This window comes from Hyla sarda, unplaced genomic scaffold (assembly GCF_029499605.1).
Source record: "Hyla sarda isolate aHylSar1 unplaced genomic scaffold, aHylSar1.hap1 scaffold_552, whole genome shotgun sequence".
Classification (NCBI taxonomy): Eukaryota; Metazoa; Chordata; class Amphibia; order Anura; family Hylidae; genus Hyla; species Hyla sarda.
In genome coordinates this window covers 120,292-136,963 of record NW_026610564.1, presented here as the reverse complement: position 1 = coordinate 136,963, position 16,672 = coordinate 120,292, and the positions used below count along the sequence as shown (strand labels likewise).

Here is a 16,672-nt window from a genome sequence, read left to right as displayed (position 1 = left end):
CCGAGCTCTTATTGGCTGATCTCCGGCCGGTGCATTGCCGTGGAATGAGATTTGCCATAGAATGAGATGGTCCGCCTCCATCACATCCTATTGGCTCTCTCTTGTCACGTGACATATTTAAACGTCACGCATCGATGCGCACAGCAGTGTCAGTTTGGCTATCACAGGGAGAGGATCTCCTCTCCCTGTGATAGCTGAAGCTGCACGGAGCTCTCATGGCCTCTGTGGCCCGACAGAAGTTCACACATGTACTCAGCTCATACGGCTGCCTCATATACATTTACTGTTGATCCACAGCGCTATCGGGATCCCTATGCCCGATGGCGCTGTCATCAGGATCCCCACGCCCGCAGCTCTACACCCCGTCCCCCGCATCTCTACTCCCCGTCCCCCGCAGCTCTACTCCCCGTCCCCCGCAGCTCTACTCCCCGTCCTACGCAGCTGTACTCCCCGTCCCCTGTGAACGCTCAGGGAGCGATCCACAGCGCTATGGGGATTCCTACGCCCGATGGCGCTGTCATCAGTGTGCGTCCCCGCGAGCGCCCCATGCCCGCAGCTGTACTCCCCGTCCCTCCGTAGCTCTACTCCCCGTCCCGTTAACGCTCAGGGAGCGGGGAACAGAAAGTAGAGCATCGGGCGCAGGTAAAGTAGTACTGCGCATGCGCAGCACTACGCAAATAACTTAACCTGCGCCCGATGCTCTACTTTCTGTTTCCCGCTCCCTGAGTGTTAACGGGACGGGGAGTAGAGCTGCGGGGGGCGGAGGACGGGGAGTAGAGCTGCGGGCGTGGGGCGCTCGCGGGGACGCACACTGATGACAGCGCCATCGGGCATCGGGATCCCGATAGCGCTGTGGATCAACAGTAAATGTATAGGAACCAGCCGTATGAGCTACGTAAATGTGTGAACTTCTGTCGGGCCACAGAGGCCATGAGAGCTCCGTACAGCTTCAGCTATCACAGGGTGAGGAGATCCTCTCCCTGTGATAGCCAAACTGACACTGCTGTGCGCATCGATGCGTGCCGTTTAAATATGTCACGTGACAAGAGAGAGCCAATAGGATGTGATGGAGGCGGACCATCTCATTCTATGGCAAATCTCATTCCACGGCAATGCACCGGCTCTGGGGCGATTATTCCCGGTCACTGTATACAGCGAGTGCCGGGATCTTTATGTAACCAACGATAGAGAAGCGCTGACCCCCTGATCGGCTGGATGGAGGCCGCGCTGTGTAATGTGGCTGGAGATCCGATGTGTTCAGGAGCTTCCATTACACAGGAGGCTACAGTATAGGGGGCGCCATCTCTACACTGCGGTCCCGTCTATTGTGGAGGATCCGTAAACTATATCGTGAGAAAACGTATTCATTACGAGACTTAACCCTTCCAATACAAACTACATTCTGCACAACCCGCACTGTGTCCTATACTAGATAAAATGTGCCGGATGTTGTTTAATCCCTATAACAGCCCAGATCCCTATCACACCCGAGATCAGCGGCGCCAGCTCTGTAGGAGACAATGTGGTGGCTCTTAGAAGAGCCTTTGGTGTTCGGGATGATCTGGGATAAGCGGTGATCACTTGCTCTTGGCCGCTTTGCTGCTCTCGGTCTTCTTGGGCAGCAGCACGGCCTGGATGTTGGGCAGGACGCCTCCCTGGGCGATGGTCACCCCACCCAGCAGCTTGTTCAGCTCCTCGTCATTGCGCACGGCCAGCTGCAGGTGACGGGGGATGATGCGGGTCTTCTTGTTGTCCCGGGCGGCGTTACCGGCCAATTCCAGGATCTCAGCGGTTAAATACTCCAGCACAGCGGCCAGGTAGACCGGAGCACCGGCGCCCACCCTCTCGGCATAGTTCCCTTTGCGGAGAAGTCTGTGCACACGACCGACGGGGAACTGGAGTCCTGCCCGGGATGAGCGGGTCTTTGCCTTAGCCTGAACCTTCCCTCCTTGTTTGCCGCGTCCAGACATAATTAATACTGAAAACTAAATACTCAAGAGAAGTCTCTCTGTGATGTAACTGAGATATTCCCTAGCATCCCTCAGCAGCACAATGTGGGGGTGTGTCTCCGCCCCTGTGAGCAAATGGGACCTGGGATTTTTTAATGATTTAAATAAAAAAATACCCCGGAACCTCCCCCCCCCCCCCTGGTATAAAGCACCAGGATCACACTAGAACAGTGAGTTTTTTGTCTGTCCTAGTGTGAGCATGGACGTTCCACGCTCCCCCTACCTACTTTCTCTTTTCTTGCAGGTGATCCGCCGGTTTGCTGCACGCCGTCATCTTTCCTGGGTCCGGGAGGATTCGCGGACCCCACGCTAGCCGCACTTCCGGTTTCGGCGCCATTTTCCTGTAGCCCGAGGATTGCGGGACGTCACTTCCGGCGGATCCGTACAGAGCAGTATAGAGTTCTTATTAGGGGGAGCCCAAATATGTTAGAGATCAAGGGTGCTTAGGTGATATGGTTAGGTAAAGGTTTCCTAGAGTTGAGGTAAGAGATTTGATTTATTATTAAGTTTCCGGGCACAGGACCCGGAAGTGGGAGGGGCTTATATATTTTTTGGCGCAATTTGCAGCTACTTAAACGCCCCCTAGCCTGGCTCTGGTCTCTTGGAGCCAGAAGACTATTGTCTGAAAGCTACTAGACGTTTACCCTATTCGGTGTGTTGTTTCCACACTTAATATACCTGAGAAATAGGTATTCTTACTGCCCTGATAGGAGGAGTCCATTTATACTTGCGAGTTGATTTTTTCCCTTACATTTTAAATCCTTTCTCTTACCTCTTAGATGTCTTCTATGGATTCTGGAGGCTCTGGAGGGCGTAGGGAGACCCATGGGAAATCCTCCCACAAGAGGAAGCATTTGGAGTGTAACTCATGCAAGACTCCCCTTCCAGACGGATACGATTATCCTATTTGTTCCACATGTCGCCCCAGGTTACCACCAGACACTGAGCCTTCTATGCAGGACATGTTCTGCTGGGTTAAGGATTTCGTTTTTTCTTCCATCAAAGAATTGAAGGATTCATTAACCACTGCTCCTCCTCCTAAGAAGAAGCCCAGACTAAGCGATAGGCCTGTAGTTGTACACTCTGATGAAGAATTCAGGGTTATAGATGAGACAAAATCATCTAGTTCAGAGGAAGAGGAGCTTCAGGGGAAAGTATTTTTTCCTATGGAGAAGTTTCCGAAATTTATCAGAGCTGTGCAAGCAGAGAATGCACCAGCCACCCGCGAGGACGCTCCTTCTACCTCCAGGGGGCCTAGAGTTTTCCCGATTGAGGACACGGTCCTAGACTTAATGAAGGCAGAATGGATCAACCCAGAGAAGGCACCTGTTATAAATAAAAGGTTTAAAACTCTTTACCCCATGGATCAGGAAAGATCTAAGGATTGGGTCAACCCACCAAAGGTGGATTACGCCATCGCCAAACTTTCTAAGAGAACCATTATCCCATCTGATGATGGTTCTAGTCTCAAGGATCCCATGGACCGACGCATGGAGGTCACTCTCAGAAGATCGTATACAGCATCTTCCAGCCAGTGTGCTGTAGGGAATGCCTCCTTTGAGGTCATAAGAGCTATGAGATCTTGGCTTTCAAGAATACAGGATGACAGACTCTGGGGTCAGTAGACAGGACTTACTTAGGTCCTTTAAATATGTTAACCTAGGTATGGACTACCTATATGACTCAAATTGTCAACAGGTGAAGCTAGCTTCTAGAAACATGGCCCTATCTTCAGCTGCTAGGAGGGCTCTTTGGTTAAGACCATGGCCTGGAGACAGTCATTCCAAGTACATTCTTGGTAATCTGGAGTTCAATCCGGCTAAATTATTTGGTCCTGAACTTGACACCATTATGGAGGAGCTCTCCAATAAAAAGGGGAAGAACCTTCCTTTATCAGAGAAGTCCTATCGCGGGCGCTATAATCAACCCAGGAGAGATCGATCTCCACAAGGTAACAGGCAATATAGAGGTTCTGGACGTGGCAGAGGATCAGGATCCACAAGGAAGGGATCATCTAGAGCCAGAGGCTCAAAAAAGCCAGAATTCTGACGCGAGAAGTCTACCTGTAGGCGGGCGCCTTCATTTTTTTCTCAAGACTTGGAAAACTCTAATAAAAGATGTTTGGGTCATAAATGTAGTGGAGAATGGTTATTTCTTTCCCCTAACGTATCTCCCTCCAGAGAGGTGTCTAATATCCCCCTCTCTAGCTTCTGCAAAACAGGAGGCTTTAGAGGAAGCCATCCTAGAGCTTATCTCAAGTTCTGCGGTAGAACCTGTTCCCAGACACGAGAGGGGCACGGGGGTCTATTCCCCAGTGTTCCTAGTACCCAAGCCTGGAAGAAAATGGAGGCTTATAATAGACCTCAGGTTTCTCAATCAATTTATAGTCAAGAAGAAATTTCGGATGGAGACTATAAGATCAGTAAAATCCCTCATTCTGAGAGACGATTACATGGCGTCATTAGACCTAAAAGACGCCTATTTTCACATTCCCATATTTCCAGGGCACAGGAAATTCCTAAGAATTGCTGTCTTTATCAAGGGAATTCTCCATCATCTCCAGTTCAAGGTTCTGCCATTTGGCATTTCCACAGCCCCGTTCGTATTCACAAAGGTGGTTTCATCCATGATGGCGATTCTCAGAAGACAGGGCATCAGAATCATACCCTATTTAGACGATTGGCTTTTTCTAGCCAAAACTCAGGAGGAGCTCAGCCATCACATCACCACCACACTAGACTTACTCCACAGTTTAGGTTGGATAGTGAATCTTCAGAAATCCAGACTATTTCCCACAAAGGAAATAACCTTTTTAGGGTTCTACTTGGATTCCCACAACATGAGAATCTATCTGTCTCCAGCACGGAAGGACAGGATATCCAGGGGATATCAATTCCTTCGAGTCCCCCGCAAGGTGTCACTGAGGACTCTCATGAGATTCCTAGGACTCCTATCCTCCTCAGTAGAAGCTGTCCCTTGGGCACTCTGGCACATGAGACCTCTCCAGACAGAGGTTCTCCAGGCCTGGGACAGGAGGAGTTCCTCTCTAGAGAGGTGTCTAAAACTTTCTCCCACAGTCCGCAGATCTCTAAACTGGTGGGCGAACCCCCAGGACGGAATGTCTCTGGTAGAACCTCAGTGGTCAATCCTAACGACAGACGCCTCAGGGTCAGGATGGGGAGCCCACCTGCTAGGGAGAAAGGTGAATGGCTGGTGGAGTACAGAAGAACTTCCTCTCTCTTCCAATATAAAGGAACTAAGGGCAATATATTATGCCCTTCTCCACTTCGCCCCCTCTCTCCTGGGACAAGCCGTCAAAATAAGGACGGACAACATGTCGGCTGTTTACTACATAAACAAGCAGGGAGGGACAAGATCAGTTCCACTGCTTCAAGAGGTGGCAAAGATCTTTCGATGGGCCGAGACTCGAGTTCTCAGGCTCTCCGCAGTCCACATAAGGGGAGTACACAATATCATAGCAGACCGTCTAAGCAGAGGTCTTACGCTACCGGGAGAATGGACTCTAGACCAGGATATATTCCTTCAGCTCATAGACCGCTGGGGTCTCCCGGAAATAGATCTTATGGCCACAAGATCCAATCGCAAACTAGACAAGTTCTGCTCCCTTTACCAGATGGACAAACCTCTCTATCTGGATGCAATGTCGGTCCCATGGAATTTCAAACTGGCCTACATATTCCCTCCTATCTCGATGATACCCAGGGTATTAATGAAGATCAGGCAGGATCAGGCCTCTGTGATTGCCATCATTCCCTTTTGGCCAAAAAGATCCTGGTTCTCCCAGCTCATTCAGATGAGCAAGGGAATATACTGGAAACTTCCTGTCAGGCAGAATCTTGTGTCTCAGGGCACTCAGTTCTGCCACAATCTCAAGACGCTCAATCTGACAGCATGGAAGTTGATAGGTCCTTATTAAAAGCCAGAGGGTTTTCGGACCGCATCCTTGAAACACTATCTCACTCTAGGAGTGAGGCAACCAACAAGGCCTATGCTAGAATCAAAAAGATTTTTTTCTCCTGGTGTGTCACCAAGAAGATCAATGCTTCTTCTCCATCCACTCCATCAATTCTCGAATTTTTACAGGATGGATTTGACAGAGGTCTCTCTCCAAATTCCATCAAGGTCCAACTAGCCGCACTGTCGGCGACCTTACAAAGACGACTGTTTCAGGAACCAGTGATAAAGTCATTTATCAAGGCCATCACTAGAATTCGTCCTAGAGCGGTGAAACCTGTGACACCCTGGGATCTGGCATTGGTCTTGCAACAATTGTGTGTTCAACCCTTTGAACCTTTAGAGGAAGTGGAACTTAGGTTCCTCACTCTTAAGGTGGTGCTACTTCTAGCTGTCACCACTGCAAAGAGAGTTGGTGAACTTCAAGCATTAGCTGCGGCAGAACCTTACACAGTTTCCTTGCAGGACAGAGTCCTTCTGAGATTCCTACCTTCTTTTTTGCCTAAGGTCCCCTCCTTCGCAAATATTAACCAGGTTATCTGTCTCCCAAAGTTTCCTGACTCTGAATCTTCCCAGAAGGACCTTACCTCCCTGGATCTGGTAAGATGCCTAAGGGTCTATCTAGATAGAACAAAACCATTCAGGAAAGCGGAGAATCTCCTCATTTTATTCCAGGGTGTAAAGAAAGGTGCCAAGGCATCTAAACCATCCATTTCAAGATGGATATGCGAATGCATAAATTTATGTTATACCTCTAGAGGGTTAACTTCACCAGAGTTCACCAGAGCGCACTCTACGAGATCTGTTTCTGCCTCTTGGGCAGAGCGTAACTCTGTTCCCTTGGAACAGATCTGCCAGTCCGCAACCTGGAACTCTCCACTCACTTTTTTAAAACATTATAGAGTGGATACCTTTTTGTCTAGCGAAACTACTTTCGCTAAGTCTATTATACAAACTGCTATGCAGGAAAACCCTCCCTAGGGGTGATTCTTGCTAGATCCCCACATTGTGCTGCTGAGGGACGCTAGGGAAGACTAAATTTAGAAAGTTAATTTGTTTTCCCTTAGTCTCCTCAGCAGCACAAGCTTCCCTCCCTTATTTTATTTTTGCTTTATAATCTACTCACTGTTCTAGTGTGATCCTGGTGCTTTATACCAGGGGGGGGGGGGGGAGGTTCCGGGGTATTTTTTTATTTAAATCATTAAAAAATCCCAGGTCCCATTTGCTCACTGGGGCGAAGACACACCCCCACATTGTGCTGCTGCGGAAACTAAGGGAAAACAAATTAACTTTCTAAATTTAGTCTTCTTTCTGCTGCCTTTTATATGTTTCTGCTCCGCCCTTCGGCTCCCGTAATTGGGTAGATTTGAATCCTGCCAATGGTGACGAGACTCTAAGAAACACCAATAAACTGCACTGGGCGGGGCTTAAGACGCTCCCACAGGTCACATGATTTTCTCCTCCAGTAGAACAGTGAGCAGACAGCATTTCTTATTTGCATGGGCTGCATATAAATACGGCTGCGGTGGGAGGAGGAGGCATCATTATTCTCTCTGTTCTAGTGAAGGATTATTGTGATTGATCATCATGCCTGATCCCGCCAAGTCTGCACCAGCGCCCAAGAAGGGCTCTAAGAAAGCCGTGACCAAGACTCAGAAGAAGGACGGCAAGAAGCGGAGGAAGACCAGGAAGGAAAGCTATGCCATCTACGTGTACAAGGTGCTCAAGCAGGTCCACCCTGACACCGGCATCTCCTCCAAGGCCATGGGTATCATGAACTCCTTTGTCAACGATATCTTCGAGCGCATCGCAGGGGAAGCCTCCCGCCTGGCTCACTACAACAAGCGCTCCACCATCACCTCCCGGGAGATCCAGACCGCCGTGCGCCTGCTGCTGCCTGGAGAGCTGGCCAAGCACGCCGTGTCCGAGGGCACCAAGGCCGTCACCAAGTACACCAGCGCCAAGTAACCTGCTCCGCCTCCTGCTGTCACCCCAAAGGCTCTTCTAAGAGCCACCCACATTGTCTATAATAGAGCTGGGGCTTCTCCTGTCTGTATTCCCCGTATTCTGTTCTGTATATGTGGCCGCTATTCTGTCAGTACAGTCTATTGATACTATATATATTCTGCTCCGGGATCGGGTGAGATCAGAGCGGCGGCTGCGGTTCTCTCTGACTGCAGGATGTATATTCTCATGTGCCCACACGTCGTCTCTCCACGATCAATAAATCATTCACTGACCGGGGAATCTATTGATCGGTATCGCCGGGGTTTATTATGAGACTCTCATCCTACTGTGTGTGCACTGACTGGGAGGGAACAATAGAGAAACAAGGAGGATGAGGGTAGTAGTCAGCCACAGAATCAGCCTCTACATCTCGGGGAGATCTCTCCATTGTTATCGGGACCGCGCACACGGCTCATTGTTAACCCTTTAGTGGCATGTTTACTACAATGAAATGACAAAGGACCCGAGCCCGACTCTACACAGCAGGAAGGACACCACAGTATCAGAGTATTTCTCCGCTCATAGGCAGCATTAATTCTATATAAATCCCGATGGGTCAATGTTCATTTATTAATGCCCCTTTCCACACTCACACATTGGCTGATCACAGGATGTTCAGGGTTTGAATTTCCCGCTTCCTCCAGACCCGATAACAATGGAGAGATCCCCCTCATTCTCGTGTATGTCACCAATAAAGATTCTAATCCTATGCGCAATGCTCGCACAGCTGCCGTTGGTTATAATCTTTGGAAATTAATTATAGTCATGAATTATAAGTAAAAGTCTGGTGTAGATAACCGCACACCGCTCCCACTCATACACCGATCACCCTCCCGCTGTCTCGGTCTCAGCTTGTGAATAAACCGGCCGTGCATGGAAGCCTGAAGGGGAGAGATCGGTGGTGTCCAGGTGCGGTCTGGATGTTCCCAGTGATAATACTGGAGTAGAGTCCTCGCTAAAGAGTTAATGATGATTGAAAGTTGTCACAATCTAGCGCTTGTTTTTTGCGCAAATAAAAATGATTTTCCAGTTGTGTGGTCACATAGATGGGGGTAACCAGACGCATTTCAGTGGTTTAGATTATCTATTGTAACCAATAATACTAGTAGCCCTGTGATAACTTTTATGCTTCATGATAAGTGTTTTATTTTTTGCCTCTTTCCTCGTTTTATTGGTATTAGTTTTAATGTTCCATCTTGGTTTTTTTAAATCATATTTTAATTTTACTTTCAGAAGATTCATCCAAAGCTTTTCTATAGTTAACGCTATATTCACACGGACACGCGTTATAGCCAGATCGGGAAGGGTTTTATCAATGACGGGCCCGGGAATCTCTCCCCCCCACTAAGACTTCATCAGGTCTAAATACACGGTGATCGCTGACAGGTAAAATAGATTGTAAAACAACCGCACGGTCAGTGTTCACACTGGGCGATCTTTTCCAGTAATTTAATACATAGAACAATAAAATAATGTATAAAAAATAATTTCCCCGCCGCCTCCTCTTCAGGTGAAGGGAGTCAGGCTGCTGGGGGAGGGTGCAGGATGTGATCGGTATCAGGTCTGGAATAGGACAGGGACGCGGCTCCTCTATATACTCTGCAGGGAAGACCCCGTATACACCCACCATTGTGATGTCAGCCCCGGACATAGTGTCCTCTCTCCTCTCCGCCTCACTAGAATCCCCCTGATCGGCCCCAACAGTTTCCCCTCCGCCGCCTATTTCTTCCTATTTACAGAAACCAGAGGAATGTAGTCACGTGTACAGGGAAGAGGACGAGACAAAGGGAGAAACGATCAGAAGAAGAGCGGGAATTTCAAAATAGTCAACTGCGGTGATCAACCAATGAGCGAACATTCGGGTCTATAACTCCGCCTAGATTTAACCCTCTATGCACCACTTACGGTCACAGGTGTCGGGAGACTGAAGCCAGCAGCACCGATCACACAGGAGCAATGCAGAGGACACGATCTACATCACTATAGTAACTGAACTCAGCACCGAGAGGGTTAACTGCAAAGAACAATCCCGGGATCCTGCTTATGAGAACAGGAGGTATATATATATATATATATATATATGCGCAATTTACTTGGGTGTGAACAGCTCCATTAACATACAGGTGTTATATAGAGTGAAGGCTCATTTGTCCGGATAGCGGGATATAGAAGGGTCTTACCGGGATATTATCAGGAGATTTGCATGTTCTATAACACGGACTCTTTAGGGAGGTAATGAGTGATATGGTGGGGAGGGAAGTAATGTAATCTGGAGAAGATGAATGTAGATTGTAACAGTAACTATAATCACGGAGGAAGATGAGGGCAGTAGTCAGAACATTCAGAGGAGATCCCCCGGAGCAGATAGGAGGGAAATACCGATAGACTGATCAGGTGCAGCGATTATGGCAGGACAGGGAAAAACAAACACCGCAACCACAAGAGCAAAACACCGATCACACAACCTCTCAGTAGAGAAGACACAAGGAATTGTAGCCTTTCCATAGAACATGTGGGCGGCTCTGAGAAGAGCCTTTGGGTTGATGAGATGGAGCCGAGTAGAAGCAGAATTAACCTCCGAAGCCGTAGAGAGTGCGGCCCTGGCGCTTGAGGGCGTACACCACGTCCATGGCGGTGACGGTCTTCCTCTTGGCGTGCTCGGTGTAGGTGACGGCGTCACGGATGACGTTCTCCAGGAAGACTTTCAGGACACCGCGAGTCTCTTCATAGATGAGGCCGGAGATGCGCTTCACACCTCCCCTGCGAGCTAGACGGCGGATGGCAGGCTTGGTGATGCCCTGGATGTTATCCCGGAGCACCTTCCTGTGCCGCTTGGCTCCGCCCTTACCGAGACCTTTCCCTCCTTTACCGCGTCCAGACATCTTCTCTATGTAGCGAGTAGACTGCAAGATACTGAGTGCGGCCGAGTCCGGCTTATATAGCACATGGGCGGACCTGAAAGAAAACTAGAACAAAGATGACATCATCCGGGGGCGTTTCTTTTAACCACATTTACATTCCTGACCCTCCCCCCTTTCCGTTGATTGGCTGAACACGAGACAAGAAGGTTTTGAATTTCCCGCCCATTCCAAAACGTTTGCTGCATTTTTCCGATTCTAAATAATCAGTTTTTTTTTCTTACCGCGATTCTCCCCAACATTCTAGAGAAGAGCAGTCGTCATTGTACCGAGCGGGAATGGTGATCGGGCAGGTGTGTGAGCTGTATGTTACACACATGGGAGAGGATCAATAGCAGCACAATAATCTGTCAGGTGTATAATGTGTGTGCGGGGAGCAGCAGATGGCAGAACAAATCTTGTGAATGGATCGATCACTCGGGCAGCATTACCAGGTCTACAGGACTGCTCACCCCCGGGCACCAAGACTCTGCACACATTGTACGACATTATATGGAGCCCCGATATGTGCAATGAGAGTGACCGAGAATAATCGTCCGAGAGCCTGATCCCACGTGTTAATACCATAAAAACAAATAAACCCATCAATTCTCAGGATGGATAACACCATGTGTACAACCAGTTAACGAAAGAGTTAAATGTACCTCCAAATTTGGGTAAATCAATGACTTCCTTAAATCACATCTATCCATAGAGATCGTCTATTTATCACAGCAGTATAAATCCTTACAGTTACAGTTTATACAGATCAGATACATTGTGTTACAATAGCGACACCTGGTGGTGAGAGCTTTGTATTATACTCTTTACATGTTACCAAATTGTAACAAGTAATATTTCCCAGGTGCTGACACAAGTTACAGAGATACAAATAGATACAACTATGGATGTTGACTAAGACTTACACCCCCTGCTTATTCTATACCAGATATAAGAGCAGCTGAAATTGTTGTGCTGTTATTGTAAGAGTCTGTAAGAGGATCAGGAACAAATAAATACATCTGCATTGTGCTTGATATAACAAAACATAATAATAAAGTGATGTAATATAGAAGAGTTTGTATATTAGGATGTGGAGTTACAGATTTTCCATTTCCCAGATTCTGAATTATGTGATCTCCTTGTTGGAGTTGCGGGGCAGGAGCTGTGGATTTATAGTGTTTTGTTTAGTTTTTTTAATTTAATCCATAATTACATTAATACCCATAAAATCTAATTATGAAATAAATTATTTAATTGTTCACTATTGATGCATCCACTAGTTATTGATCATTAATACATTAATTAATTATTATGGTTGTAAATATTTATAAATTATATGATCCATGTAAAAGATGGATATCACGGGGGACAGAGATGAGCGAATTTACAGTAAATTCGATTCGTCACAAACTTCTCAGCTCGGCGGTTGCTGACTTTTCCTGCATAAATTAGTTCAGCTTTCCAGTGCTCCGGTGGGCTGGAAAAGGTGGATACAGTCCTAGCAAAGAGTCTCCTAGGACTGTATCCACCTTTTCCAGCCCACGGGAGCACCTGAATGCTGAACAAATTTATGCAGGAAAAGTCATCAACTGCCGAGCCGAGAAGTTTGTGACAAATCAAATTTACTGCAAATTTGCTCATCTCTAATGGGGGATATTAATCAATTCGTGTTGTGGAAAGTTATTTGTGTAGACTGATTTTTCAGCAGTGTTTTTTGGTGCAAGGTGTTAAAAAAAAGGAGTTACTGGAAGATATTTCATTTGCGCAATAGTTACCAAAGTGTGGTCCAGGCTTACTTAGGTTTTTGACTTTTCAAAGAACTTTGCCCTCAAAATTTGTGACTTTTAGAAAAGACTTTGGTTTCTGAGCTATTAGGTTTGTCACACAAAAAAAGCACAAAAAGTGACTGCGCCTGGCAACTTGCTACAAAAGTAAACAAAAAGAAAGTCCAAATAACTTGATAAATCCCCCCACCCCATGTTCCTTACATATCATATTATGTCATTATATCATATTATATCATGTTAATCCAGGGATCCCTCTAGTGGTGTATATTAATAGTGCAGCAAGTTTTTCTTAGATATCAAGAAGATGGAGGCCGTGATTGTGACATCATGGCCACGCCCCCTTGTGACATCACATCACACCCATTCTATTCATGTCTATGGGAGGGGACGTGTTAGCAGACACGCCCCCTCCCATATATATGAATGGAAGGGGTGCGGCTTGACCATGACATAACCACAACTGCCCCAGGAACCCTGCATTTGTTTAGAAAGTCGGGTGTTGCGCACGGGGTGTGCCGGGTGTGCACAGGCACACCCTAATCACCGCAGCCCGCTGCTGCAGGACTTTCTTTTTTTTTCTCACTACTAAACCCGAGCCCCACCGGACATCCCCGACATCACCAGGCCGAAATCCCCCCGTCACAGCAAACCTATCTTGACAACATACACGCCCTCCCCTCAGCCTCGTCTTGCTGGAGGAGCTGCAAAACCACAACACCCCCCACGCCACCCCTCATGTTGCTGGAGAAGCACTGTGAGATCCAGGGAAGAGACACTGACCTGGTGAGACTCCTTTCATGTGTGATCTGTCTGCTAAAATGTGTATCTAATCCCCCAGTGTGTGATCTGTCTAATGAGCTGTGTATCTAAACTCCCCATGTGTGATACTGTTTGAGCAGTGTATTGAATCCCCCATGTGTGATCTAATGAGCTGTGTATCTAATCCCCCCCATGTGTGATCTGTCTGCTAAAATGTGTATCTAATCCCCCATGTGTGATCTGTCTAATGAGCTGTGTATCTAATCCCCCATGTGTGATCTGTCTGCTAGCCTGTGTATCTAATCCCCTATGTGTGATATGTCTAATGAGCTGTGTATCTAATCCCCCATGTTTGATCTGTCTGCTAAAATGTGTATCTAATCCCCCAGTGTGTGATCTGTCTAATGAGCTGTGTATCTAAACTCCCCATGTGTGATACTGTTTGCTGAGCAGTGTATCGAATCCCCCATGTGTGATCTGTCTAATGAGCTGTGTATCTAATCCCCCCCATCTGTGATCTGTCTGCTAGCCTGTGTATCTAAACCCCCTATGTGTGATACTGTTTGCTGAGCTGTGGGTATCTAATCCCCCATGTGTGATCTGTCTGCTAAACTGTGTATCTAAAACCCCCCATAAGTGATACTGTTTGAGCTGTGTATCTAATCCTCCCATGTGTGATACTGTTTGATGAGACCCTGTATCTAATCCCCCCATGTGTGATACTGTTTGCTGAGCCCCTGTATCTAATCCCCATGTGTGATTTGAGCTGTGCATTTATGTTTGATATTGTCTGCTGAGCTGTGTATCTAATCCCCCTATGTCTGATACTGGTTGCTGAGCCCCTGTATCTAATCCTATAATGTGTGATACTGTCTCTATCTAATACTGTTACACTGTCTGCTAAACAGTGTGTCACCCTAGTAGTAAGGAGATTACATGAGGAGTAGGTTTGTTACAGTGCGTCACCCCAGTAGTAAGGAGATTCCATGAGGAGGAGGTTTGTTACAGTGTGTCACCCCAGTAGTAAGGAGATTACATGAGGAGGAGGTTTGTTACAGTGTGTCACCCCAGTAGTAAGGAGATTACATGAGGAGGAGGTTTGTTACAGTGTGTCAGTAGTAAGGAGTTTACATGAGGAGGAGGTTTGTTACAGTGTGTCACCCCAGTAGTAAGGAGATTACATGAGGAGGAGGTTTGTTACAGTGTGTCACCCCAGTAGTAAGGAGATTACATGAGGAGGAGGTTTGTTACAGTGTGTCACCCCAGTAGTAAGGAGATTACATGAGGAGGAGGTTTGTTACAGTGTGTCACCCCAGTAGTAAGGAGATTACATGAGGAGGAGGTTTGTTACAGTGTGTCACCCCAGTAGTAAGGAGATTACATGAGGAGGAGGTTTGTTACAGTGTGTCACCCCATAAGTAACAAGATTACATGAGGAGGAGGATTGTTACAGTGTGTCACCCCTGTAGTAAGGTGATTACATAAGGAGGAGGTTTGTTACAGTGTGTCACCCCAGTAGTATGGTTGTGCATGTCAAAGGGCAGAGCCAATGTGTGGGGTCAAGGGGGTGGCAAAATTAGCTTTCGCCTAGGGTGCCAAAAGTCCTTGCACCAGCCCTGATCATGTATGATTGTGACTGTCTATTATATGTAGGCTTACAGCTCAGGACTACATCCCCATCATGTATGATTGTCTATTATATGTAGGCTACATATAATAGACAGTCACAATCATACATGGCAAAACCTAATTTTGACAACCCTTTGGCTCCGCCCATTGAACCCCTTGGCAAATATAAGATCAGGGGTAGAATTAGTCCCGTAAGCCTCATGGCAAATTCTAGAATTGTCCTCCTCCCTACAATTATAACTATACTGCACCTAATGTGGTGGAACTGTACTGCACCTAATGTGGGGGAACTATATTGCACCTAATGTGAGGGAACTATACTCCACCTAATGTGGGGAACTATACTGCAACTAATGTGGAGGAACTGTACTACTAACCTAATGTGGGGGAACTATACTGCCAACCTAATGAGGGGGAACTATACTACTAACCTAATGTGGGGGAACTATACTGCACCTAATATGGGGGAACTATACTGCACCTAATGTGGAGGAACTGTACTACTAACCTAATGTGGGGGAACTATACTACTAACCTAATGTGGAGGAACTATACTGCACCTAATGTGGGGGAACTATACTACTAACCTAATGTGGGGGAACTATACTGCACCTAATGTCGTGGAACTGTACTGCACCTAATATGGGGGAACTATACTCCACCTAATGTGGGGAACTATACTGCAACTAATGTGGAGGAACTGTACTACTAACCTAATGTGGGGGAACTATACTGCCAACCTAATGAGGGGGAACTATACTACTAACCTAATGTGGGGGAACTATACTGCACCTAATATGGGGGAACTATACTGCACCTAATGTGGAGGAACTGTACTACTAACCTAATGTGGGGGAACTATACTACTAACCTAATGTGGAGGAACTATACTGCACCTAATGTGGGGGAACTATACTACTAACCTAATGTGGGGGAACTATACTGCACCTAATGTGGGGGAACCTAATGTGGGGGAACTGTACTACTAACCTAATGTGGGGGAACTGTACTGCACCTAATGTGGGGGAACTGTACTGCACCTAATGTGGGGGAACTGTACTACTAACCTAATTTGGGGGAACTGTACTGCTAACCTAATGTGGGGGAACTGTACTACTAACCTAATGTGGGGGAACTATACTGCACCTAATGAGGGGGAACTATACTGCACCTAATGAGGGGGAACTATACTGCACCTAATGAGGGGGAACTATACTGCACCTAATGTGGGGGAAATATATTTCCATCCTAATGTGGGAGATTTATACTGCCAACCTAATGTGGGGGAACTATATAAAAATATAAAATTGTACTATTCTTATCCCTATAGCACTTTTATTTTTCTGTGTATGGGGATGTATGAGGGTCATTTTTAGTGCTGTGATTTGTAGTTTTTATCGGTACCATTTTTTTTTTTTTTTTTTTTTTGCTTTTTAGATATTTGTTATGGTATTTGAAGTGACCAAAAATGTGCTAATCTGATTAGTGAACTATTACGACTTTTGGGACCCCACTTCTGATTTTGCTGAGGGCCATGCTAAGCCTAAAACCGGCCTTGGATCCAATCCTCCTACACTATGCAAGCAGGAGTATATATATATATATA

General features: G+C 46.7%; 2 protein-coding genes across 2 annotated transcripts in view; both read right to left on the bottom strand.

The window, feature by feature from the left end:
• The window catches only part of LOC130339797 (uncharacterized), an 81,960-nt gene extending 70,009 nt beyond the window's left edge, over positions 1-11,951 (bottom strand). Inside the window, exon 1 of the mRNA XM_056554091.1 lies at positions 10,587-11,951. Within this exon, the coding sequence (XP_056410066.1) occupies positions 10,587-10,873 (287 nt within the window). The 5' untranslated portion in view covers positions 10,874-11,951. The remainder of the gene's footprint in view (positions 1-10,586) is intronic.
• LOC130339784 (histone H2A type 1-like) lies at positions 1,504-1,970 on the bottom strand. The gene has a single exon (XM_056554079.1). The coding sequence runs from the start codon at positions 1,968-1,970 to the stop codon at positions 1,578-1,580; it is 393 nt and encodes a 130-aa protein (XP_056410054.1). The 3' UTR covers positions 1,504-1,577.
• Positions 11,952-16,672: the final 4,721 nt, after the last annotated feature.